Source organism: Microtus pennsylvanicus, chromosome 6 (genome assembly GCF_037038515.1).
Source record: "Microtus pennsylvanicus isolate mMicPen1 chromosome 6, mMicPen1.hap1, whole genome shotgun sequence".
NCBI classification, from domain to species: Eukaryota; Metazoa; Chordata; class Mammalia; order Rodentia; family Cricetidae; genus Microtus; species Microtus pennsylvanicus.
Genome location: NC_134584.1, coordinates 121,591,609 through 121,619,009, shown reverse-complemented (window position 1 = coordinate 121,619,009; position 27,401 = coordinate 121,591,609). Strand labels below are relative to the sequence as shown.

Below are 27,401 nucleotides of genomic sequence, written 5' to 3'. Positions count from 1 at the left end.
GGCCACTGTGGAGAACACCGACAACCCCCAGGGGGCGCTGCGCTCTCGCGACTTGGGGAGCAAAGGGGAAAGTTACTCCAGCCACGAGGGGCGCAGTTGCGGTGGGTGCTACCGAGGGTCAAGGGAGTCAGGCCCTTGGGAGTCTTTTTGTTTCGTCCCGACCCAGGGTCCCAGGCTCCCGTACCCCGGGGAGAAGCGCCCTATCGGCACTGTGCGAGTGACCGCACCGGGTTGCAGGCAGGGGGGTCTTCTGCGGCGTGCGGACCGGGGTCTCCGGCTCACCGGCACCAGTCAGGCCCGCAGGACCGGCGAGCGCGCCAACTGCGCTGGGCAGCGAGGGGTGCCTGGGCGCGCCAGGCCGTCGAGGGAAGCGCGGAGGCGGGCACTCCGGGGAGGGCGGGGGCCGAGCTTATAAAGGCCCGCAGGCGGGTGCAGGGAAAGAGCCGCCGAGTCGCCGTCCGGCCCAGCTCGGCCTGTGAGAGAGCCGCCCTGAGTTCCGCCCCGGGCGGGCTGACACCTCAGCGCGCGCGGGCTCCGGCCGTCGGGACCAGAGGGCGCGGCCGGCCCAGGTCCCGGTCAGAGGACGAGGCCCACGGGAGATCCGAGCAAGCGGCGCGCCACACGTGTGGAGACCCGCCCTGAGTGCCATGGCGCGTGGTTCCTCCGGTCCCCGTACCTCCCTTTAGCCACGGCGGCGCGACCCCGGGCGGTCCCCGGGCCTCGGGGCATGGAGCCGCACGTGCTGGGCGCCGGGCTCTACTGGCTGTTGCTGCCCTGCACGCTCCTGGCGGGTGAGTTGGAGGGCGCGGGCCGGAAGGCTGCGTCCGGGTCCCCCTGTGCTGTGTCGTCCGGCCCCGCGAGGGTGCGCGCAGGCGAGCACAGCTATGCGAGGCTATTCCCCGGGACTCGCCGCCCAGGGCGCCCGCATTCCTGAGGCGTGAGCACGCTGGCGACCTCGGCGGGCCCGGGTCGGGCACCGGTTGGAATTGCGGCAGGCAGCGGCGAGGCGCGGGTCCCCGAGCGCCCCAGATAGCGTTGGGCGTTTCCGCGCGTGTTCGGAGGAGAGGCCCGGGCGAGGGGTTATTAGCGTCTGAGACGGGAGGGAAGAGCGAGTTTCTATTCTCTTTCTTCTTTCTTTTTTTTTAAAGAAGAAAGAAAGAAAGAAAGAAAAAAAAGTCAAACTTGCATCACGACTTCCTGACCAATCTGGGAGAAGGCAGTGTTCTGCCTGGAGCTTTTCAAGTCAGACTTTTCCTACTAGAAGTAATAATGTTCCAGCCCTAGGCGCAGTCCCTGGTGTTCTTAGTCCCAGTTCCGAGGCTGTCTACCTCATGCCTTGGAAAAACCTGTCTTCCTCATACCCTACTTGGTTACCTTCCAGTGGGACTGGGACACAGGGCGCCCCAGAAGTCTCTGGCCTGGTGTCCGTCAGAACTGGAGATCCCAACCGTGGTATGTGTCCGTTGCTGGCCAGAAGCTCCTCTCCTTCCGTGTCATAAGTGCTGGGTTCCTCTGCGCTCTCCCAGCCTCACCCAGGGCACCGTGCCCAACTCTTCACCCCCCTTATACCTTCTGGAGCAGCCAGCTCCCCTCCACATGGGACCTTCTCCACGCTCAGATTAAGTTAGCCCGCAGAGAGATGGAGCGGTTTGCCTTGTGTAAGTTTGTCTGCCTATGTGAAATCCATCTGTCAGAGGTGGGGGATTGTGTTTGGTCCCTCCAGTTCCTCCAGGGACACTGCTTGCTCACCCTGTTTTAGGTAGATTCTTAGGAATCTCCTGGGGTGTCAGGCATCCTGGGCAAATCCTACTGGGCCTTCCAGACAGGCTGAGTTTTGATTTGTAGCACCAAACTGTGGTGAGACTGAGGGAAATTTTTCAAGGCAGGAATCAATGAAAACCATTGAGCTTGGAAAGGAGGGGCCAGGGGACACTGTCCTCAGCTCAGCCTGGACTTGGGAGAGCCAAGGTCCAGGGCCCACATTGATGGCTTCTTTTCCTCACTGGCTTGTAGACACATCAACTGTAAAAATAATCTGAGCGGATGACGGTAGTGTAGAAGACAGGTACCCTTCCTAAAGGGATAGCCTCAACAGGAGCTGTCTCTCAGGACACCTGAGGCTTCTTAACTGTCAGTGCTTGGGGACAAGAAAAGCAGGGCAGGGAATAGGTGGTCTTGTTGTGTGGGAAGAAAGGCTTTGTCTTCTTCAAAGAGGTCCTCTCCCACAGACAGGGGCCTTCTTAAACAAAGTTGGCAGGGTTTTCTCTGACAGACCAGATGGTGAATGTTTTCACATCACGAAATACTCTGATATTTTTTTTCCAGTCATTAAAAAAATGCACAAACCATTCTTAGCTCGTGGGCAGAATGAAATCGACCGTGAACTCTGGTCCAGCCTGCAGCTAGTGACCCCTGAAGATCAGTCAAGGCTCTGAGGTCCCCTAGCTTTTCTGCTGCAGTGTGTGGGTGGCAAGAGAAGCTTCCAGTCTGAGTCTGGTTAGGATGTGAACGAGGCTTTTCCAGCTCAGGGGGTTCCCACCCAGGCGGTGTGTTAGTCACCTGGGGAGCTTTCAAAAGCATATTGATGACTAATGCTCCCATTTTTCCTTAGGCCCAAACTGTCCCCCCAATAAAGTTCATTCATGAGCACATACCCAAGCACAGGCCACACCTTCCCTGACTCTGAGCCCTGGGTGTGGGCTTGGCCATCAACAGTGAGCGGGGGACACAGAGTCAGCCAAGAGCACCTTGCGATGCCATAGGAGATGCTGGCATTCTGTTCATGGCTATGGGGTGTAGCCATCTTTGAGCGTCTCTTGCTGGAGGTGGGACTCCATCTCTTGTGCGGGCTTCCTCACCCTCTACCCTCTGACCAGTTTGAGTCCTGTGTTTTGGAAATAAGGCTTCTCAGGTCAGTCATCCTGTAAGCTGGGTGCTGGCTCAGGCCTTAGTGAAGGTGTGAGTCACCCTGGCTTGTTCAACCCCCTTGTCAACTCGCCTACCAGGATGGCAACCTGAAAAGCCAGGCAAGCTGATGCCCCAGCCTCAAGGGAATAGTGACCGGCTCGGGCAGACTTGCCTGGTGATCTAGAGACCTAGGATCAGGACCCAGGGATGGAAGCTTCCAGAGACGTCCAGGAGAGATGTTTGGTGCTTGGGAGACATAGGACCAGGTCTGGCTCTTGGACTCAGGGGAACCAGAAACTTAAATACCAAACAAGAACCAAGGAGTAAGACAGCTCATTGAGGGGGACAGTGAGAAGACCTGTGTGGTCAAGCAGCATGGTCTCTGCTCTCAGGGTCCAACACATGGCACCCGCCATAGCATGGCGGGCGTTGTCACATCCACGACAGAGTAGCACCTGCGTTTGACTGATTGTCTCTGAGAAGTATCACTGTTTACAGTGGAGCTAGCTATGTCTTCTCAGAGTGTCTTCATTGTCACCATCTACCGTCCCCTGTGGGAATGTATCTGGCTTGCTCATCACATACACATACACACACCACATGCACACACACATATACACACTGACACACTCAGGAATTGGACAGCCCTCACTCAGTGGTCACATCTACTGCTGAAGCTCAGGGCCAGAGAGGGCAGTAAGATGGCAGAGAACCGAGCCTTCCCTGCCACTGGTGTAGTAGTTTTGGTAGCCACAGCATGGGTGAGGTCCCACTTCCCCCTGCAGCACTGTGGGGGACTCCCTGCTGAGCCTAGGTGCCTAGGCCTGGCGGAGAGGTGGGTGCTACCTCCACGCTGAGTCTGGGAGGGAATGAGTAAGCAGGCTGGGAACCCACTAGGTCCCAGCATGTTTAGGGGAGGAGCTGGGGACCGGCTGAGAACTGAGGGAAGATACGTCACTGTTTTCTTTTTGCAGGTGGTCACTGGCAGTCAGAGGGGGGAGGGTCCTGCAGAGGAAGTGACCTTGCTGGGGTGGGCAGAAGTGCTAGCTTCGGATCCTGGCCCCAGGCTGTTTCCTGGGCGGTGTCTCTGCCCGCGTGTTCTGACTGCTCTAAGTTTGCTTTCTTACCGTCAGAGTTGGGGAGGGCAGGGCCTTTGACTCCCCTGGGTCTGAGATCTCCTTTCAGTTCTGTTACCGATTTTAGAAATGTCTAATTAGATGTTTACTTCTTAATATACATTTGCTCTGGTTACTAAAGCTCAGTGTTCACACCTGCCTTCTGTCGCACTGTTGGCTCTGGGACTCTGGGACTCTGTCAGAAAGCAGCTGCTTAGGATTAGGACGGGTGAAAGGAATCGCCTCACAGGCCCAGGATCACATGGATGGGAAGGGACAACCCTGAAATGAAGCGTCCTTTGCCTTCTAGCTGGCAGGTGCCTGTTTAAGGTCCCCGGGAGGACGAAAGAAGTCTCCTGGAGCATGTGCCGTGGGTGGAAGAGCTGTGGAAGGCAGCAGATTGCAGCCCGGCCCTTCATCTCGCTCTGAACTTGCCTGCCCTTTAACCTCTTTCTAGGCTTCATCTCCTCCCCTGTAAATGGAGCTATAAAAGCTTTCAGATCACTTCCAAACTCTGCTCTCTGGTTCCTGGGTTCTTACTCTCACACCCAGGCTGGGGAGGTGGATGGGTCAACTGTCTTTGGACAAAGGCCAGTCCTTCGTCCGGTGCTTCCTCCTCGGTCTTGGTGGCTAGGAGCCCCCGTGTGCTTTCCCGTGTGCGCTGAGCAGGGCCAGGCATCGGCCGGCAGTAGCTAGGTCAGGTCTCCCGGGAACTGAGTAGAACGGGGCCTCCCACTACCGGGTTCCCTTCAGCACAGATGCTACTTCTTAGGGAAAGTAGGCATTGGTGTCCCCACTTTCCATGCATAGGACCTGTCCCCGAGAGGGTCTGCAGTCCTGCACCCTGCATGGGACACCAAGCTGCACACTATCCTGAACCCTCTGAGTTCATTCATGCATTCTCTCATCTAGGTCTCGTGGGGAAAAGCACTGGGTAGCAGCCAAGAGGCAAGCTCTGGTTCCAGACCAGTGGTGCCAGGGCATGGGGTGGTGGTGGTGGGGCGGCACTCATGGATACATGGAGGTTAGAGTGCTTACTTCTTCCTGACCAGGCCCGAGAACACTCTGAGCCCCTGTGGCTGTACATAGTTGGAGACAGGGCTCAAATGCAGCAGTAACAAGCAGGCTTGGCTCCTCCCTTCAGAGGGGCTCTGTGATGCCGTCCAAGATGGTTTTTCCCAGGAATGGCATCCAAAACAGGGCTCCCCCAAGTAGTGCCATCTCAAAGGACTCCCAAACCGGTCTCCCCAACAATCCCTCTAGGTGGGACACTCCAGACATGCCTTCCAAAGTGGTCTGCTCCCTACTCTGTCCGGACAGAGCAGTATGCGTGGCCTGACCTAGCGGCCTGGTGCTGGGCTCTGAAGGCCAAGCTAGCTTGGGTGGGCAGAGGAAACCCAGGAGGAAGCCATGAGTTGCAGGAGGAAGAGGGTATAGGATCGGGGTTAGCTAGTCTGGAGGGAGACAATAGGTAGCCAGGCTAGAGGATGAGGTCACTAGCATTCCAAGGCCCTATGTTTCCTTAGAAGGAGACCGGCTAGGGCCTGGTAAGCTGCTATAGTCAGTGCTACTGGGACTGAGTAGGGCCGGGGGATCCCCCCTGTGCCTGTCCCCTCTTTGCAGAGAGGACTCCAAATGTCAAGAACCAGGGAGGGAGGGTAGGCTGGGTAGAGCCTGAGGATGCCCCCCAGCCAAGTTTTCAATTATAGCTGTTCCTTTATCTGTAGGCTCCAAAACTCTTGGTGGAGCCTGTCTTGGTGACCAAGGTCTATAATCCAACTACCCTGGAGGCTGAGACCGGAGGATCACAGGTTCAAGGCAGCTAGGGATCACTTACCAGACCCTGTTTCAAAGTAAAAAGCAAAAGGAAGGGCTAGTGGAATAGTCCAGTTATAGAGTGAGGGCCTGGATGTGTGAGATCCTGGGTTCCGTCCCCAGCACCAGGGAAAGCAAACAAAAAATCCCTGGTGGACCTCTTATAGTAAAGTAAAGAAACTGTTGCCTTAAGCAAATACCTATGATAGATGTTTGGAGCCTACCATTGTACCAACCAAACTCTTTATGTAGTCAGTCACTCTGTATATGCACCTGCGATAAGGTTTAATTTACATATTAGGCACAGAGGTTAACCTTGATAGCTAATGATAAGATTAAATAATTACCACCATATATGGCATGAACAGTTGTTTAAGACAGGCATGGTGGTACGAGCCTTCAATCCCAGCATTAGGGAGGCAGAGACAGACAGATCTCTGTGAATTCAAAGCCAGCCTGGTTCTACGTAGCAGAGTTCCAGGCCAGCCAGTACTTCATAGTGAAACAGTGTCTCAAAAAAAAAAAATTATTTAAGTGTTGACAAGACGACTCAGTGGATAAAGACTCCCAGAAGTTGTCCTCCGAGTTACTCACATACTGTAGTACATGTGTGCTCCCCATGTGCACACACAAATGGATAAAATATTTCTTAATTCATAATTCTTTTTTATGATTATTATTGAAAAAATTTCCGCCTCCTCCCCACCTCCCAATTCCCTCCCCCCACTCCTCTCACCCCTCCACTCCTTTCCCCCTCCCTCTCCAGTCTGAATGAAATGCATACTTCCAGAATTTTCCATCTAATATTTTTGCACTGTGATTGGGTGTAGGGAAGTTGAAAGCTCAGATCAACTGAGAATAAATTCCACTATATCTTTTTTATTTATTTATTTGTTTGTTTGTTTGTTTATTATTGATTTTTTTGAGACAGAGTTTCTCTGTGTAGCCCTGCCTGTCTGTCCTGGAACTCACTCTGTAGACCAGGCTGGTCTTGATCCACTTGCCTTTGCCTCTCAAGTGCTGGGATTAAAGGTGTGTGCCTCCTCCACGGCCTGGCTCTTTTAATTTCCAGCCCCCATCCCTAGTCCCAGGAGAGCTTGGTCCTGCCCTAGTTCTTCCGTGTCTCAGCGTGAGTGGCATCTGCTACTGTCTTGTCACCTCATCTTGTCCTTCGTAGGTGGAACATCCACGGTTATTTTGGGGTTCCCCTTATGTCCTTCCCTTCAGTTGCTTCTAGGTTTCCGGTGTCAAGGGCACCTCTGCCCTTCCATGCGTTTCTCTGGGCTGGACTCTGAGTCCTGTCACATTTATGCATAGAGGTCACATATGTCCGGGTAGCCACTCACACTGATCCCTTGGGGAACTGGCCATGGGGAAGCAAGCATCGTCTGTAGAGGACAAGGGCAGCTGTCCAGCCAGGCCAGCCTCCTGGGTGATATCAGATATCTTAGCCAATATGTGCAGCCTTCTGACTCCCTGTAGCCATCCCAGGAACCCTTGCTGAGTAGGGTGGGCCCATTTTTCTGGTATGTTTTAATAGCATAATTATAGGGGGTATTTTTGGTTTTCTCTAAGAGGCTGACAGGGTGAGCCACGGCTGTTTACCAGGCTGCAATGTGGACGCTATTTTTCTCTGTAAGTATATATAGCCGAGGCCATTTCTTCTCTGGGTTCAGGCTGCTGAGGGATGGTGGCCACCTCAGTCTCCTGTGGTTTCCTTTGCTATTGAATGGGAGCCTAAAATGGGCCCAGGGATCAGCTGCTGGGCTCTGAGGAACGTGAAGCTGGGGTGGCCCCCATCTTAGTTACTGTCTGTTGCTAGGAAGAGACACTATGACCAAGGGAACTTATAAAAGAAAACATTTAACCGGGGGCTTGCTTACAGATTTAGGAGGTTAGATGGTCACGGTGGGAAGCATGGTGTCAGGCAGGCTTGGTCCTGGAGCAGTAACTGAGAGCTTAGAACTGATCCACCAAGTAGGAGGCAGAGAGGTCATGAGACTGGGCCCGGTGTGGACTTTTGAGACGTCAAAGCTCACTGTTAGTGACACACTTCTTCCAGTAAGGCCACACCTCCTAATCCTTCCTAAACAGTCCACCAACTGGGAACCAAATCTTTAAATACATGAGCCTGTGGGTACCAATCTCATTCTGAGCATCACACCTCCCATCCAGGCCTTGAACCTTCCACGGAGTGTTCCTGCTCAGCCTGGTGAAGGCCTTTAAGAGGGTGTGAGTTAGGCCTCCTCCCTGCTGCTTGGTTTCCCTCTGGTATCGAGCAGCCACCTCCATCCTCCAAACCTTGGCCATCATCCAAAGACTCTGCAGCAGGAGAATTAAACTGCTAAGGAAGGAAGTCCCCCGGGGTCTGCACTGAAGGCCTGTGCTTGTTGGGGATTTGAGGATGAGGTGTAGGTTCTGGACAAATGGTCTGAGTTGAGCCTGGGAGGCTGCAAGCATAGGGTTTGATAGTGACCTCTTTTTAATTAATTAATTTTTGACTTTTCAAGACAAGGTTTCTTTGTAGCTTTGAAGCCTGTCCTGGAACTAACTCTTGTAGACCAGGCTGACCTCATACTCACAGAGATCCACCTGCCTCTGACTCCCAAGTCCTGGGATTAAAGGTGTGCGCCACCACTGCCTGGCAATATTCACCTCTGGGAACCCCCACGACCTGCTGTCTGTCTGCTGACACCTTGCCCTCCAGCTCCCAGCATGCCTCTGTGCTACGGCTCCAGCATGCTCCTGGCCCTTCTCTCTCTCTCATTTACTTGATTTCTGTTTATGGTTAAAAGGCTGTTTAACAGCATCCTCCTGATAGCATGACAGGGAGTTTCGAGAGGGAAGTGACGGGCTGGAGAGATGGCTCAGCAGCTGAGAGTGTGTGTACTGTGCCTGCAGAGGGAAGTTCGGCTCCCAGCATGCACACTGGACTGCACACAGGGCTCCAGAGAGTCAGACATCCTCTTTAGGACTCTAGAGGCTCCTGTACCTGTGCCTTCTCCCCTGCCCCCAATACATACAAATTTAAAAAGAAAAGTAAGTAAAATCTTTTAAAGGGAAGTGAGACCGTCCACTAGTTTGACAGCTGTTTTCCTCACTAGCATGTCTGAGGGCCAATGACAGTAGTGACCCACGTGACTCCTGTATGCTCTGTGCTAAACTTTGGGTTGTGACCTCTGTCTCAGGGAGGGCTTTTCTTGTCCTGTTTGGGAAGGAACAGGCTGACTGGTTATCCCAGTTGCTCAGGATCACTCTGTGTACAGGTGAAATCGCTCTGTGGGCAGCTGAGTACTCCCAGTCCTGGTCAGCCTCCTGCTCCCCACATCACCTACAGTGAGATGGTCACATGCCGGCTTACAACAGCCTTGTGGGCCGTGGCCCAGTGCCTGGCCCTATCTCCTGTCTGTGAGTGGGGCCGGGACTGTTTTCCTCACCTTGGATGTAGTCAACCTCGAGTGGCCAGACTCTCGGTGCATTTCCGCACAGTTTCCTCTAGCTCCATGGGGATCCAGTGGTCCTCCCTTGCCTGTGGCGACTGAGGCCCATGGCACATGCCAGTGTCCTTTCCTCCAAGTAATCCCTGGAGCAGTGTTGCCTACTATGAGAGCCTGGGGCCTTTGGCTTTCCAGTCTCACCAACTTACACAAGCCATGGCAGCAGGTATCACAGGGTAGGAGTGGGCAAGTCCTTGCTCTGTGTGTGTGTGTGTGTATGAATGTGCTTGTGTGTACATATTCTTGTTTTAAGGCTGTGTGTGTGTACTGTGGCAAGTGTGTGGAGGTCAGAGGACAAGCTCAGATGTTGGTCTGCACCTTCTACCTTGTTTGAAGCAAGGTCTGTCTTGTTTGCCACTGTTTGTGTACTGCAGGATGGCTGGTTTATGAGCTTCTGGAGGACACTCCTGTCTCTGTCTCTCTCCTCACCCTAGAGTGCTGGGATTACAGACACACAGTGCAGTTTACACGGATTCCAAGGATATGAACTCAGGTTGTCAGGTGTGGGTGACAAGCACTTTTACCCACTGAGCCATCTCCCCAGCCCAGGTAGCCTGATTTCTAAGGAGAATATGGTAAAGTGTGTAGCATGGTTCAGGATACATGGTCCTTATCGAGAGCCAGCGTTCTGCTCCAACAGCCCTGTCCTCCAGGCCTAGCCGCTCCAGTGTGTCCTGTCGGCAGTTTCCCTGGCTCTGCCATCCTGGGTGGGTCCCCAAGGATGTCTTTCCACACATCTCGCTCTTATCCAGGGCTGCTGTACTCCGCTCCTCCTCCCTCAGTAGCTACTCACCTGTCCTCTCCTACAAACATCTGGTCACTCAGTGCCCTTGGCATTCACTTGACAGATGCCATCTGTAAGGCCTGCTCTGGCCCAGGCTGTCTTAGGCTTTGGGGTCCCACTGCCACTCCCAGTTTCTGGTGCACCTGAACACTGAGTACCCGAGTGTTCTCCACCTGAAGTGTTACCAGCATCCGATAGAACCCACAGCTCTGTAGTGATGCTCAACAGCTGGAGATTTCCAAACAACCATTCCAAAACAAGTGAAGGGGACCCCGTGCTGCCTTGCAGCTCACGTGCATCGCTGTCATCTTGCTCAGGTGTGTGAGATTCATTCTAGCTACTGTTCCTTTTTGTGGTTTTTAGACAAGTTCTCACCATGTAGCCCAGGAAGGCCTGGAACTCCAAACCCTATCTCACTCTCCACAGATGCTATAGCACTGTTCTGTTTATGTCATGAAGTGTCTGTGGGGAGAGGACTTCTTTCTCCGGTGCACATGTCTGCCCTTCCTTGCTGGAGAAGAAGGTATGAGTGTAAACTCAGGCAGCCTCTAGGTCCTGCCCACGTGTCTGAGGAATTGGTGCCCCACAGCCCATGTGCACAGTAGTGAAGAGGGGACTCCTGTGGCTTCAGTTTGTTTTCTGTGATACCTGCTGAGTTCTCACTTGCGCCTGGTATGCAACCCTGTCTGACTTCATCGTGAAGTGTTTATGTCTTTCAGCCATTAAAGCAAAACAACAATAAAAAACCAGGGATCTGTTTTGGGTTCTCTTTCTTCCATTTTTGTTCTGGTGTTTGTGTGTGTGTGCGTGCGTGCTTGTGCGTGCTTGTGCGTGTGTGTGTGTGTGTGTGTGTGTGTGTGTGTTTACAAAGAGACCAGAGGTCAACCCAAGTGTTTGTCCTCAGGAGCCGGCCACCTTATTTTTGAAGGATTTCTCAGCAGCCTGTAACTTTCCGGTTTAGACTAGGACTGACTAGGCTGCTGACCGGCGGGCTCTGAGAAGCTGCCCATCACTGTCTCCCTGGCACCGTGTGCACTGCTGACCAGCGGGCTCTGAGAAGCTGCCCGTCACTGTCTCCCTGGCACCGTGTGCACTGCTGACCAGCGGGCTCCGAGAAGCTGCCCGTCACTGTCTCCCTGGCACCGTGTGCACGACTGTACCCAGGTTTCAACTTTTTTAAATAGGCCATCACTCTATAGCCCTGGCTCAGCTGGAATTGCTGTGTAGATTAGGGTAGCCTCAAATTCACAGAGCTCTGTCTGCTTCTGCCTCTCGAGTACTGGGACTAAAGGCATGTGCTGCCACACCAGGACACCCAGCTTTTATTAAAAGTGTGGGTTCTTGAGATTGAACTAAGGTCTCCATGCTTACAGCACAACCACTTTACTGAGCTAGCTCATCTCCACAGCCTTATTTTTCATATTTCAGATGAGGTTTCATACAACTTAGGCTGGCCTCAAGCCTTCTGTGTAGCCGAGGATGTTCTGGAACTCCCGACCATGCTCTTGAGGGCTGGGATTATATGTGTGTGCCACTGTGCTTGTTTTGTACATTACTGAGATCAATCCCAGGGTTACAGGATTACATGCATGCTTTGGAGGCTGTAAGCAGATGACCAACTGAGCTGTATGCTTAGCTCTATTTGTTTGTGATACAGTGTAACAGGAGCTATACTAAGTAGCTCAGGTTAACATCAAACTCTTGTGTATGGTGGAAGGACGGTGTGTGAGTCACATCTGGCTTCCTCTGTTTTTGGTCCTTGGAGTTTGTTATGTTATTTGACATTTCAGCCCTCCATCAACTGTGTATTAGTGTTTTTGTGCCTATGTGGCATGCTTATTCCGGTCTTCATGGTATCATTTTAGGGGCAGGCCCTTCTTTTTTTTTTTTTTTGGTTTTTTTTTTTTTTTTTTTTTTTTTGGTTTTTCGAGACAGGGTTTCTCTGTGGTTTTGGAGCCTGTCCTGGAACTAGCTCTTGTAGACCAGGCTGGTCTCGAACTCACAGAGATCCGCCTGCCTCTGCCTCCCGAGTGCTGGGATTAAAGGTGTGCGCCACCACTGCCCGGCAGGGGCAGGCCCTTCTGATCCAGATGGAATCCTGTTCAACGGTGGGACTACTGCCTGCTCTGTGTAGACAGTCACTTGTCCACAAGAATGTTTTCACTCCTTAGCCATGTGACTCTCCCTGCCTTGCTGTGTGGCTGGACCTTGTCCTGGTATCAGAATGGCTGCTCCTTCCCTCCCTGAACTCATAGACTTGACGAGGGTCCTTGTTCCATCCTTGCAAGGTGGCCTCCTTGGTCTCCTAGACCCGGGCCTTCTATTTTAGTGTCCTCTCTCCTCTTGTCCTTGTTCCTAGGGCTACAGTGGCTATCTTTGTACACTGCCCATCTTTCCTGCTTTTCACTGTGCCCATTTAGATCCTTTAGGCATCAGTCAGTCTGAAGGACAGGGTAGTTTCTGTGCTTGGCAGATGCAGTGCCAGGGGCTCATGGAGTGTAGGTATGGGCTTTGTCCTGTGCATTCAGACACTCAGATGACCCATGTCTTGTGGATCCTCTAGGGAACCCAAGTAGTCCATGGCCCTGTCTCCCCAGAGGCTGTGTGCTAACTAGCTGAGTTAACCCTCAGTCCTCAGGCCTTGTCCTTATCTGGGACAGCACTCTTTGTGGGGTCTGAGTGCAACCTCTTGCCTCCTTTTCTGCCTCCCCGAATCCAGCATGGCCCTCGGCTGGCACTACAGGGCTGGCCCTGTTTCTGCTCCACTATGTGAAGGTGACTGGACATATCGCCTGGAGCTTGGTCCTGGGGATAGTGGCTGGGCCTCGCATATCTACAGCCCCACTGGGCATTCCTGCCTGTGCCTGACGCCACGCCTCTGTGTTTTCCTGTCTGTGTTGGCTTAGTGGGGTCAAGAAAGGCTGGGAGTTGCCATCCTGTAGGTGTGAAGGGAATGTCAACAGAGGCCAGGGGAGAGGTGACAAGGTGGATGTTCCTCCAGGTTGCAGAGGTCACACCTGTCCAGGCTTGCCTGGCGATATGGCCCCATGGCGACTACGTTCCAAGCTGTTCTAATTTCCTTTCTGTTGCTGTGATCAAGTATCTGGACAAAAAGGCAGTGTAGGGAAGAAAGGATTCATGCTTCGTGCATGGTTCCAGGTTATAGTTCGTCACTTCAGGGAAGCTGTAGCCGTAGGAGCCTCAGACAGCTGGCCACAGTCAAGAGCAGAGAAAATGAATGTGCGTATGGCCACAAGCTTGTGCTCAGCCTGGTTTCTCTACTCTTACAGAGTTCAGGACCCTCTGCCTAGGGAATAGTGCTCTCCGCAGTGGACTGGGTCTTTCTCACACCAATTAATAATCAAGACAATGCCCACAGACAAACCCACAGAATAACCAGACACCTAGACAACTCCTAAGACTTTCTTCTCATGTGATCGATTGATTCTAGCTTCTGTCCGGTTGACAGTTAAAACTAACCATCACACAGACCTTATCAATGGGTGCAGACCTTCCCAGTGCATGGGGGGAGGACAGTCGGGTAGGCCCTAATCGCTAAGGATCAGGAGTGTCGGGGGAGAGACTCACAGCATTGTGGGAAGAGGGACCTAAGAAAGTTGTTGTTGAACAAAGGTGTGGTGCTGCCTGGGAGAGGCTCGGTGGAACCCGGACCCTCAGGCAGCTTCCCTTGAGCGGCCTCTGAGCACTTTGAGCTGTGATCTCTGTAAGGGCCTCCTGCCTCAGTTTCCAGTTCCCACAGTGAAAACGAGCCTAGGAAGTAGATAAGTGAAGTGTGGTAGGGGCAGCTCTGTGTGGTGGTCAGGGGTGCTGTGGGTGGGATGTCCCTGGGCTACACCTGTCGGAGCCTCTTTCTCCCAGCCTGGGTGGACAGCAGGTGTCTCCTTTGCTGATACACCGAAGGTCAGCAGTCATCCCCTTCCCTCAGCCTGGGGAAGCACCAGCCATCACCTTCATTGTGCAACCTGAGTGAGGCCGGGTTTCTGCAGCACCACACAGCACGGAGGGAGTCTTCACTACCACTAAAGACTTAGCCCCCTGACTTTCAAGGCAGGCTTCTCTTTCTCCTCCTACCTCTACCCTTATCTCATACTGCGTAGCCAAACTTCTCCCACCACCTCCATTCAGGTCTCTGCACCTCTCCTACAACCTCCATCTCTACCTCAGCTGTATAAAGCACAGGGCTTGAAGCCAAAGGTAAAACTGTCTACCAGAGACCCAGGTGACTGAGACACCTTGGCCTTGGGGCTGTGGGAGGAACTATAGTCAGTGTTCCCCGGAGCTTCTGGACCAGCAGGCTGAGTTACATTCCAGAGATGACAGGCCATTCCAGGGAGGCCAGCAAGGAGGTGCAGGTGCGCTGAGCCCCAAGTGAGGTCGGGAGTGCTGAGACACAGTGGCCCTTCCCCCTCACTGGAGGAAGACTGGCCCTGCTAAGGGACCTCACCCATCAGTTTGTAGTTTTGCCTTTGGGAAGAGGATAGACCTAGGTGGGAATTGCTGGGGGGCAGGGTGCCTCAGGAAATGGTGACGAGGCAGGTGTCTCCAACATCTTATGGGACAGAAATCATCCTTTACAAGACTCAGGCTCAGGTACCATCTGAGATGTGCTAGATCATACAGCCTACCTGCCTGTGGTCAGGGCCTGGTGGTGTGATTATAAAAGCAAAGACCACCCATTCCCCTACTGTCCCCAGATCTTTGGTTATTTGTGACCCAAGAGTCACGTCCTCATTGAACTGTGTTCTGAGTTACATTAGCTCCAGCTGGGGGCTAGACACAAGAGCCCCGGAGCTCTGCAGAACCCTGGGTGGCAGGGATAGTGCTGTATAATCTCTCTCCTGCAAGGTAGGTGGCAGGCTGAGGACAGTTCCCAGGCTTGGCTTCCTATTGAATCTCTCCCTTTGTCCTCAGACAGTCTGATTCTTGGCTGTGCTGTTAGGTGCCTTTAGCCAATTTACACAGCTTCTTTGAATTTTGAACCCTTCATCTTCTAAAAAAATTAGCATAATCTTTATTATTTTTAAATTCATATACAGGGCTAGAATGGCTGGTCATCTGAGCATAGCAACTCACATCTATAATTTCAACACTCAGATTGCTGATAGTTTAAGGCCAGCCTGGACTACCTAATTCCAGGTTAGCCTGGGCTACAGTATGAGACCCTGTCTCAAAAAACAACAAAAGATATTGCGAGTTTTAGTGCGGTGGTGCATACCTTTAATCCCAGCATTCAGGAGGCAAAGGCAGGTGGATGGATCTCTGTGAGTTCCAGGCCAACCTGGTCTACCTAGCAAGTTCCAGCCTAGTCAGAACAATATAGTGAGACCCTATCTCCAAACCAACGACAAACAAAAACACCGCTGCATTGCCTGTCATGTGGGATGCCCCTTCCAGAACCCGTGGCGCCGAGTGCCTGGCCAGCAGCACCTGGAGCAGGGCCCTAGCACTGTGACTGTTCTGTGGTGGAGCCTCCCTCCTGCAGCCAGTCTTTGTAAATCACCAGATATGAGATTATCAGCTGCCCTGCTTGACCCCACACCTCTCTGGGACAGCCCTGCAGCTTACACGTGTGAAGAGGCAGGGCTGGTGCACAGGCCAGGTTGCATATGCTGTGCTTCTTGAGGATGGCAAGGAATAGCCACGTGCTCATACCATTGCCTGCTGGCAGTGTGTATCTTGGGAGCATTCTGATGGCTGGGCAGGTGAGGAGGTCATCTGGGTGTCTGCACTTGGAGACAGGTGGTATTGGACGTCTGTCGCTGGTGCCTTCATAGGCAAGTTAAACAGCTCCTCTATACTTTGAATCCTCCATCTTTAAAGATGGGCTTGAACCAGTGAGATTCCTCAGAAGCTAAGGGAACTTGCTACCAAGTCTGATGACTTTCTTGTTGTCAGCCCACAGCTCAGGGACTGAGCTAGAACTCAGGAGCAAGGCCATGGTGCCCTACATGGCTTCATTCACTGTGAGGTCCTCTGGCTGAATGTCTGGGCAGGTCCTGCTCTAGACTCCATTTGTGGTGTCCCTAGATTGTCATAGTAGCTGCTGTCCTCGGCCCTGCTGTGCAGGTCATGGCCCTGGGAGGCCGAGCAAGGTCTTCTGTCCATAGGTGTGGCCACAGGGAGTGGGGTACAGCTGGCGTCGACTGCAGAGGCACTGAGATATACAACGTGAGCTGAGCGCTGGGTGTCTCATGGTTGTCTGCACCATAAGCTCCCTCTGGGCTTAGCAGGTTCTATCTACACTAGACTGTGAGGACCAAACCGTGCATCTTTGAAAGGGAAAGTGACCATAGATGTTCAGCCATCAGGGTTAGTGCGAGTGTTATTTCCTGCCCAGCAGGAAGGAGGCCGGTGGTGTCAGACTGCCATTGCTGAGGCCTGGCTGTGAGGTGAAAGCCCCTTCCTGGACCCTAGCCCTGGTGTTGAAACAGGTCTTAGAAGCCACAGTAGTCTGCTGTTGGGAATGGCGAGTGGGACCCAGAACCCCCAGTGATCTGTCCGTGACTCTCCACCCACACTAGCCTCAGTGGGAGCAGCCCCTGTAAGCACTTTAGCCAAGGAGTAGAGAAAACTGAGGCCTGCCCTGGCCCCTCCCACCCTGCAGGCTTTTTGCCGTTGGTAGCCCTTTAGGAAGCTCACCTGTTTCTTTTGCGTTAGCACCGTAGCCTAGTCTGGGGTAGGGCAGGCTTTGTTGTCCTCAGATCTCTTCCTTCCTGTGAAGGACCCGAGCTTAGCCTACACCCTTCATAGTGACCCTTAGAGGCTCACAGGAAGCCAAGAAAGGCTCTTTGTGGTCAAAGGCCCTTGGAGTCAGGAGTCAGGCTCAGAATTCTATAGCTTGAGGCTTCCAAGGCTGCTCAGAGGCTTGGTGGCACTCCGTGCATGCCCAGTAAACAGTTGCCAGGGGGTGAAGAAGGAAGTGTGGCGGTGGCTGCAGAGGCAGCAGCAAGCTGTCAGCACACCACAGTGTGTACAGTGCTTCTCGTCTGGTAATCTTTGAAGCTGATAAGATTGTTGACCCACTTTACCATGAGGAAACTGAGGCCCAGAGGTCATTCAGAAGCTGGACCAGGACTCTGGACAGAGCTGTTCTGACCATGAGGCTGGCTGCCATGCACACACAGCCCAGGTCCTGGGAATACACCTGTCCTGAGCAGCATCCCCAGGTGACAGCTGTCCCTATCCTTAGACTCACCCAGGCCATAGAGGACATAGGCTAGCCTAAGCTTGGGCGGAGGATGAAAATCAGCCTGCATCTCACTGGTAGGAAGGCCCATTGATCCAGCTTCTCCCTGGGAGAGGAGAACGTGGCTAAGATGGGATCTCCACCTTCCAGGGTGGGGCTGGCAGGGGGGTGGCCACTCTGGCCACTGGGCAGAGGGGCCTCACCCTATGGGGCTGACCTTGAGGCCCCCGGAGACCCCCAGGGGATGTCTGCTGCTGGCTTCACCAGCAGGAATTAGATTAGTTTTCCATAAAAACAGGATGCGGTGGTAGGAGGGCTGGCCTGCCCGTCATTTTTCTCACTCCTCTTTTTCCAGGAACTGAACATATAGCCCTTGGCCGGCACTGTCCCTGTCCCCACCCTGCCTGCCCATGCAGGGAGCAGCCTGCACTCTGCTCTTAAGTGGCTTCTTAATCGGCTTCTCTTGCTGGCTGGGGGAGCTCACTGCTTCTCCTGGAGCCAGTAAGCCTCTGTGGGGATATTCTGGCAGTGTTAGAGGGCCAGGCGTGGTGTAGCGTGGGAGGAAGGGTTTGGGTCCCTGAATGGCTGACTTCATCCCTCTGATTCTTTAGCCCCCTCCCCAGGATACATCACCGGGCACAGAATTAGGGTTCATGGGACCCTCTATGAGCCTCTACCCCAGAGGTCACAGGCTTGAAGGAGCAATACCCACTGTAAGCAACTGTGGGATTTCTGAGGATGAGTTTCCAGCCCATGGCCTGAACCTGGAGAAAGTAATATGTATAGATTGCCAGCTGTGTTAGGGGAATCCAGCCATTGGGGGGGGGGGGCATGGAGTATGTTTCGTTCTGTTCAGTGGGTGATAGGTCCTACAGAAGAAGTTGGTAGAAGCTGAGCTTCAGTCTTCCTCACTTGACTCTGACTTCTGTAGGGTGGGGCGCGAAGTCCCTGAAGTTGGCATAGTGGTACATTTCTAGGTGGCTCTGTCCTTCCTGGAATGGCTCATCCTCCATGGGTGGGGACAGCAGTAGCGCCTCCATCCTAGCTGTCCCAGGTTTGTGCTGCTCCTTGGCTGACAGTTGATAATGCTGCCCCGAGGCTCTGAGATTTGAGGGGAGGGGTGGAGCTTCCCAAGAGGTAGAATGGCAACCACTCAGCACCCCAGCATCCTCAAGGGGATGGGGATCAGAGCCGTGGTGGACTGGGCTGCTCACCAGTCCCCTCCCCGCAGGTCTGGAGCTCCTGTGGCTTCTGTATCCTGCCTGGTCTTGGAATGGCTGCTGAGAGCTGGGCAACACAACTCTCCTGCCAGGCTCTGCGAGGTCCCTCCTCAGGCCTGGAATCCAGCTGTTTTCATCTATTCCGTCCCAACATCCTGTAGCCACAGTTCTGGAATGCCCTTGGAGGAGACCCTGGGTAAAATCTCAGTGCAGAAGCAGTTCTTGGGAAGGTTCTAGGGAGGCAAGAGGGCTATGGGAGGCAGGCAGACAACACCAGCTTCAGTTGGGTCTGATAGGGAACGCGTAACAGCAGGGAGTGCACCCCCCTTTCCTTCTTCATTTTAAAGTCTTAAAAATTAAGACCAAAAAGTGTTCTGAGAGTTGGTCAGGGGTCTCATGAAAGGGGGAAACTGAGGCTTGCTGGCCCAGATTTCCAGCAGGCCCTCAACAGTCATCTTCTCACTGTTGGGGTGGGACCAGGTATGGCCATCTGTCTGGTTGTTAGAGCTGATATCGTTGATCTTTCCCTTGGTCACTTTACAAGATTATCCACCTTCCAGAGTACGTGTGGGGCCCAGCACTTTGTCACTTTGCTTGTGGTCACAGCTGTTGAAAGCAGCACTTGGGGCCAGGCCTCTTGCTGGCTGGTCATACTTGGGCCCATCTCATGCTGCACCCTCTTGATGCCATGTTGGGGTGCTCGGTCTAGGGAGGGGTCACCTGTTGCAATCTTTTTTTTTTTTTTTTGGTTTTTCGAGGCAGGGTTTCTATGTGGTTTTGGAGCCTGTCCTGGAACTAGCTCTTGTAGACCAGGCTGGTCTCGAACTCACAGAGATCCGCCTGCCTCTGCCTCCCAAGTGCTGGGATTAAAGGCGTGCGCCACCACCGCCCAGCCATGTTGCAATCTTAGAATGGTGTGTTCCAGCTGCCTGTATCCGTCTTTATCGCCTATCTGCTTATAGTCTGTCATCTGTCCATCCATCCACCCATCCATCCATCCATCCACCCATCCATCCATCCACCCATCCATCCATCCACCCATCCATCCATCCATCCATGCATCCATCCACCCATCTTCCATCTGTTCTCCTGTCATTTACCCATCCATCATCTCTGTATCTACTACCTACCGTCTCTGATTATGTTGTCTGTCCATCTGCCCAATGCTGCCATTTACCAAGGTGTGGCTGAGAGGTGAGGGGACCAGATGCCACTTTCCTGCTGAAAACACAGAAGGGATGTAGATATCAGGGCTGGAAAGGGGGTGCCTGGTCTGGGGATTTCCCTCACCAGAGACTTACTGGGCCAGTGACTATTTCCTGCTGTGCTTGCAGCAAGAGCTAGTCAGGTGACATTCCTCTGAGGTGCCGGAGAGGCCCTGTAGTGCTGGATGGCCTATGACCAGGCCCTGGATAGCTTACATAAGGAAGACTGAATGGGCCACGAGGCACGATGGTGAATCACAGGGCTGATTCAGTGGTCTGAGTCAGTGCACAACCTGGAGTCTCAGCCAGAGCTGCATGGCAATGTGAGGGGGCTGGAGCTGCTTAGGCCAGGTACCCACAGCTAGAAGGCAACCATGGCCCTAATGAGCAGTGGCCAGAGGGCGTCCAGGTACCAGAGCTCCTGTGGAGCCTACAGCTTTCTGGAACAAACTACTTCGGGTTATTGCTTGTGGAGTTAATCAGAGCTGGCCATAGTCTCCGTGTCCTGCCGGCAGCTGTGGTTCTGGGTGGCGTGCTGGTGTTACTGTGCATTTTATTTATATAGGTTGTAGCAGGCAGAGCTAGTTAGTTAGAAGTGTGGCCTGTACCTTGCCTCTCTTCCTCAAGGGAGCTCAGGGAGAGCACCCTAGGACTGGTGGTTGGAATGAGAATGCCTTTATAGGCTCATGTGTTTGAACACTTGGTCTCTAGTTGGTGGAACTGTTTGGGAAAGATTCAGAGATGTGGCCTTGTTGGAGGTGTGTCCTTGGAGGTAGGCGTTGAGGTTTCAAAAGGCTGCTATTCCTAGTCAGCTCTCTGCTTCAAGCTTAGATAAGATGGAAGCTCTCAGGTGCGGCTTCCGTGCTATCCCTGCATACCCGCCTGGATGGTCGTGGACTCTGACAGTGAGCCCCAGTAAACTGCCTTCTGTAAGTTGCCTTGGTCATGGTGTCTCGTCACAGCAGTGAAAAGCAACTGAGACACTTGAGGCTCCTCCTTTTCATGGGTTCTCATGTGAGACAGGGCTGGAAACCTCACCCCGAGGACTCGTGCTCTGTAGGAAAACAGATAGTGGGATGCGTGGCCATGTGCCCAGCGAGGGATCCCATTCTGTGGTTGATGTGCCTCACTGCAAGTCCTGCCCCATCACCTTTGCACTTGAAGCTTTGTCTGCTGAAGTCCCACAGTCCAGGCTCATCCTCTTACCATGCCTAGCTTTAGTGCCCCCCAGGAATCCATCTTGTGATGCTCCCTATGTGTGCTGGTTTATGTCCACCACGGCCTTGGGAAAACATGGGTTCTTAAGGATAGGTCTTGCCCCTCTCTTTACCCCCAGGGTTTCTCTGTGTAGCCCTGGATGTCTTGGAACTCACTGTGTAGACCAGGCTGGCCTCCAACTCAGATCTGCCTGCCTCTGCCTCCCAGTCACTGGGTTAAAAACATGTGCCCCCATGCCTGGCTCTTCTTGTTCCTTATTACATCTGCTCTGTAGCCACATGACCCACTGGGAACTCCTGTGTTGTTGAGCCTCATATCTGCAAATTCTGCACCCGTGGACCTTGAGTCTCATTCCTCCGCTCTGAGGTTATGGTAATTGGTAATTGCCTCTCTCCTAAACTGTACAGATTGTTTTTCTTGTCATTATTCCCTGAACAGCTGAGCCTAATGTGCTGCATTTATGTCGTGTTAGGTGTCATAGGTCATCTAGAGGTGACTTAGAGTACTGGGGAAGGGAGGATGGCCATAGGTTCTGTGCAATCCATTTTATTGAAGGGCATGAGCACCGTGCCCCATGCCTTCAAGGGTCCCAGAACAAGTCTGCCCTGTGTATTGAAGGTACCCATATCATTTCTGTTTGTTTTCGGACAGGCTTTCAACTTTGTATCCCAAGCTTACTTGACACTTTCCATGTAGATGAGGCTAGCTTTAAACTCACAATAATCCTCCTGCCTCAACTTCTCTAGTGTGGAGGGAAGATCTGGATCCCGTACTGACTCAGAAGGCCAGGGGGCTGATGCTGCAGAGTCCCAAGTGTTGTCTGGGTTTCCTAAGCCTCTCGGTACCCTGCTTAGAGAGCTGGCAGTGAGGAATCTTGCCTCTGGCAGCTTAGGATTCTGGGGGCAGTGCCTCCAGATCAGGAACTGTGTTGTTTACCAGGAGCTCAGGGCCAGCCCTCCATGCTAATCAGTGTGGTTCAAGAGGCTTCTGGAATGTGCTGTCCACTCTACGGGGAAATTGCCTGTGGTGAGCCTTTCACTGCCCAGCTAGTGAATGGAGGTGCTCGGGGCTTTGCCCAGGAAGCACCCCATAAAGGTCTTATTAGAGCACCCCCTCCCTGAGAGAGGAAGTGGGGCCACAGCTGCCTTTTCTAGGTTCATTGAGACACAGGGGCTCTCCTGTTGGTTTGGAGCCTGCTCTGCTTACCAAGGAGCACCATACATACTCAGGCAAGCAGGCACCAAAGCCCCCAGCTCCTGGGGCCCAATTGATGACATCGCTGGGCATCCAAGAGCTACTGTTTGCTCAGTGTGCTGGCTTCACCCTGTTGCTGCAACTTAACTTGTGGGCACTGGGAAGGTTTGAATCATAGCCTGGAACTCCGGGTGTCGTCAGGCCCCACACCTAAACTCAGGTCCTGAGGCAGTGTCTGTGGCCAACCTGCTTCAGTTTGCCTCTTCCGTAGCGCCCACTCTGACATTCTCAGGTGTCCCTAGTTGGAGAATTATGGAATTGGAATTGACCACTGACCATACTAACCTGGGGTCATGTGAATGCCCAGGGGGAGTATGTATAGCGGTGTCCCAGGGTCTGTGTGTTCTGAGGAAAGAGCCCAAGACACCTGTGTGCTTGTTGCCAGTGGGTCAAGGAACCAATAATGCCCTGGCCTGGTTCTTTTGTTTTGTTTATTTGTTTCTATTTTGTTTCTGAAGACAATCTTAGTCTGAATTCAGTGTCGGAAGAACATCTGAAGCTGTGAAGCTATGCCCACTGTGCCTCAGTTTCCCCCGTCTGACAGACAGTGCATTGTGTAGGGAAGGGGAGGCTCTACCTGGAAAAGCCTTCTGGAGACTGCTGGGTCCTTGCTTGTCTGCCCTGTATAAATCACACGATGCCTTTGCAGGTCAATCCTGTACCCTTCACATCTCAGCTGTGAGGCCCAGACACACTTTTCCTTCAAGATAACGGGAACTCTTGTCCCTGGGAATCTTGAATAGCCAGGGTCTGGAAATTGGTGACTTGTGGTCAGGTGAGGGCATTGGACAGGGCTGACCCCCTTGGAGGCTCTGTGAGTGGCTCACTTTGCTCGCTTTAGGCTCTGGAGAGCTCTAGGTCTGAGGCTAAATTTGTCAGTGGCACCCTGGACAAGGCTAGCAGTGGCCCCTTCCTAGCTGGGCTTCCTGCTGAGACCAAAGGCCCCCCGGCCTGGGAGGAAGTGTCACCTTCAGCATAGACAGTTCTGCAGGCCTAGTTCCCTCCCTAATGGGATAGGGACTATTCTGGACTCATGTACTTCTGGGGCCCTGCCCATGCTGCACCCTGCCTGTTTACCTGTGGCAGCCAGTAGAGATGGCTGCAGATATGCCCGGCTTCCTCCGTCCTGGAAGGGAAGGACTCACAGGTGGGTGGCGAGGACTGGATGACTGGTACGGAATGTGGCCCACCCTGTGCCCTGGAGCTCTCTGAGGTGTCTCCCGTGGGTAGGTCATTGGGGTGGCTCCAGTCCCAAAGCTCCAAGGGACTAGCGTGGAGTACAGACTGTGCCTCTGTATGATGGGCCGTGTGAGTTGTTTGCCAAGAGTCTGTAGCAGGGTCCCTGGGCAGGGCGTAGCTGCCTGACAGGGACCAACCTGGCTTCTGCTGTAAGAAAGCCGGTCATGGTCCAGTGAGTCTCCTCTCCTCTTCTTTGGCATCTCTGGTCTCTGGCTGTCCTGAGCAGTTTGGGATGGGAGACAAACAGCACTATGTCCACTTGTCTCCGCTGCCAGGTTGCCAGCAGCAGCTTGTGCCATCCTTGCCTTCTCTGTCTCCCTGGTTGAGAGCTAGGGCTTAAATACCAAGCCATTTCCTGCCGGTCTCCTAGGGAACCACCTCCTCCAGGAGCTCTGATCTGCTCACCTATGAGTAGGTGCTGTGGTTACCCAAAGTTAGTGAGAAACGGAGAGACTAGTAACCAGTGCCTTGCAGGCCACATCCAGCTGCCTGGGAAGTGGCCAACCCTCCCACCTCCTCCACCTGTCCATACTCAGCTTGAGACTACTGTTCCTCTGTCACCCGCACAGCCACCTTATCTGCACCCAGTCCCCTCTTGCCCTGCCACTTCCTCAAAGTATCACAAGGTCACTGTGGGCTGAGAGAAACAAAGAAATGTGGCTAGCCGTCCAGACTGGAGTATGTGACTATAGGTGCCCTGCTCCTCTTTGGGTAGGGGTCCCTTTGTTTATTGTACTGTTACCGCCAGGTCACCCCCAGCGTTGACCGTCTAACTGCGGTGTGGGGGAGAGCTGGGATAACTCGACCTGCCCCATGCAGGTCAGATGAGCTATGAAACCACATTTCCCAGACACCACACTAATTAAACCCCAACACTCTGGTAATTAAATGCTCCAAGGGCTCCCAGAGCCCCAAGCTGTTTGGCTGAGCTCCAAGTAGGTAACACTGTGTTCCCGTGCCTCTCTCCACCCTCGCTGGCCAGGCTGGGGCAGCTCCCATTTTGACCCCTCCGCTCACTCACCCAGGACTGGTCCACGTGCCCTCCTGATGCCGCTGTCCTGTGGTCTCAGCTTTCTCCCATGGGCGTCAGTTTTCTCTAGCAACATGAAAGTCCTGGTATGTTTAGCTCTCCGTAACCCCAGTGTGCTTTGAAACCATTCCCGGCACCACCAATGCTAATTCGTACCCTGAAGAAATGCCGGCTAGGCATTCTCAAACCCCTTGTCTTCCCTGTCTCCAGCCGTGCCTGGTGCAGGTCAGGAATGGCACCAAGGGTGGGCCAGCCAGATCAAATATATCTGTGAACAGTTTGTATGTAGCCAGCTCTGCGATTACCAAGGGCCTGAGGTCTCTGCTGGTGTGGGTGGAGTGGGCTTTGGTGCAAAAGGTAGAGCCTAGGTCCCCATGGCCGCCTTCTAATGGGGAGCTCACACAACTGCCAGGCTCAGTGTCGACCAGTGAGGAGTGAGGACAACTTCAAAAGACCAGAGGAAGTTGCAGAGTAGGCCTGCCCTCTTTCCTGCCAGCTCGGCTGGTCCTGATCTCAGGGGGCTTAGATACCTGGTCACATTGCACATACTAACCTAGATACGAGCCATAGTCCCAAGCCATAGGCACATATCTGGGCAGCTGGTTTCCTCATGTGCCCTCAGCTGACTGAACTAACCCTCCTCTCCCAGGATGGGGGATTGACCAGAGCCATCTGGGCCTGGTTTGCCTTAAGTTTTTGTTCTCTGCCTCCCTGGGAGTGGCAGGCGTGGCCAATGGGCTTGATTGACACCATAGTCTGAGTTGCTTCAGCAAAGAGCAGAGCTGACCTCGCTGCTGCCTCCGGAATCCTCTGCCACATCCTCCCCCTTCCTCTTCCTCTTCTGTCTGGCCCCACCCACTGGCAGAAGCCTCACACAGAAGTGTTTATGGTTGCAGCCCAGGCCAAATAAGGCAGACAGGCAACAGGGAATTCCAGTGGGTTGTGGAGAAGCAGCCAGGGTGTGGATCAGGACCCCCAGTCCTGTAGCGTTTTTTGCTCAGCAGCTGTCATCTGGTCCTCCCTTGCACTCCGTGTAGCCAACTGGCATAGCATAAGGCAGGGGCTAGCAGGCACTCACCTAGGTCTGGAGATCCAGCTTCTCATGTGGTTTATTTGCTCATTTATGTATTTCGTGTACTGGGTGGTTGAGCCTGGAGCTTCACACATGCTAGGCAAGTACTGTACCACTGAGGCCCTGGGCCGCATCTCCAACTGGGTCTTGTATAACCCAAGCCGGCCTTGAATTCCCTAGGTAGCTAAGGATGACCTCACCTGACCCTCTTGTCTTAACCTCCCAAGTGCTAAGATTATAGGCACACATACCTAGTCTCTAGCCCTTTTTTATTTTGAGGCAGGATCTTGCTGGGTTTCCCAGTCTAGACTGGAACTTGGGAACCTCCTACCTGAGTATCCTATGTAGCTGGGATCCCAGGCCTGAGCCACCAGGCCCAGCTAGGATGCTAGTCTGTTAGCCACTGTGTGCCCTGGGAGTAAGACAGCGTGTGGCCTTCCCTGCCCTACCCACTTCTGGGAAGGACAGACAGGGCCAGATGCCCAGGCCTGACCACACTTCGCAGACTGTTTTTCCAGTCAGTTCATGTGTGAACCATTCTAGTAATCCGTGGCAACATTCTTTTCATGAGAAAAAGAGATGTGAAGTTCCAGCTTTTGAAAAAATTATACTTATTTTTATTTTATCTTGTGTGTATGTGTGGTTACAGTATGGGTGCATCACAGCAAGGTTGCAGAGGTCTGAGGACAGATTCTGGGAGTTTGTTCTCACTGTGTTCAACCTGAGGATAAAACTCAGGTCTACAGGCTTGACCTTTAACACACTAAACCATTTTAACAAGTCCCAAGGAAAAGTGTTAGTGAGAAGGGACCCCCTTTTGCAGAGATCTTGGGGACTCTCTGAGTCTTCCTGTCTATTTACAAAGATCAGATACATGGGCAGTTTTTTGCTGAGATTTATTTATTTATTTATTTTCAATTCAAATTTTTGTTTAAATGTATGGATTTATTGCCTGCATGTGTGCACACACGCATGCACCATAAACATTCCTGGTGTTGCAGAGGCCAAAAGAAGGCATTAGACCTCTGAAACTGGAGTTACAGAAGGTTGTGAACCACTGTGTGGGTGCTGGGAACTGAACCTGGGTCCTCTGGAAAAGTAGCTAATGCTCTTAACTGCTGAGCCATTTCTGTAGCCCTCTAGTTTACTTTTAGCTTTTACATAAAGGATTTAATAGATGAACGTGGCTCACAATGTCTATATCTTTTGCTCAGAAGTGTGTCACCATGCCGGGCAGTGGTGGCGCATGCCTCCAGCCTGGTCTACAAGACAGGAACCAAAGCTAAGAGAAACCTTGTCTCTAAAAAACCAAAAAGAAAAAAAAAGTGTATGTCACCTCGCAGGTGCTATATACAGCACAGTATGCCTGCAGGAGTCCCATAGGTGGGGACAATTGGGACTTGAAGAACGACTAAGCAATGTGAGATAGGTTGGGCTTATCTGTGGCTGTCAAACAGTGGCATCAGTTTTGCAGAAGGGGTCCCATTTGTGGGGTCCCCGGCACTGTATGCCCCATGGCCTGGGCTACTGGTGGACACAAAGAGTGGCTGGGCTTGCCACCTCTTGCAGGTCCACAGCTGTGTTCTCCAGGTTACCTAGAGTGGTGGCAGTGAGCTGTTTGTTTTCAAAATGCTTGTCCCTGGCAGAGGCGGGAGGAAAAACAGTTATGTGTGAGCTTCCGTAGGCCAGTGTGGTAGATACCAGTCTCAGCGAGCTGAGCGAGAGACAACAGGAAGACAAAGGAGAGGCCAGGGCACTGCGCCAGCCAAGGTTGGGCTGCAGACAGCACACTGGCTTGTGGAAGAGTCACAGAAGGTCCACAAAGTTAGGTGGTCACA

The 27,401-nt window shown here is 53.0% G+C and overlaps 1 protein-coding gene across 5 annotated transcripts in view; it reads left to right on the top strand.

Moving 5' to 3' along the window:
- Positions 1–163: 163 nt before the first annotated feature.
- Piezo1 (piezo type mechanosensitive ion channel component 1 (Er blood group)) overlaps positions 164–27,401 on the top strand; it is a 66,094-nt gene continuing 38,856 nt past the window's right edge. For 4 of the 5 annotated variants that reach the window (XM_075977529.1, XM_075977530.1, XM_075977527.1 and 1 more), the window contains exon 1: positions 165–791. In XM_075977529.1, coding sequence (XP_075833644.1) covers positions 728–791 — 64 coding nt within the window. In that variant the 5' untranslated portion in view covers positions 165–727. Of the gene's footprint in view, positions 792–27,401 lie in introns of all 5 variants that reach the window. The other variant, XM_075977528.1, reaches the window with a different exon arrangement.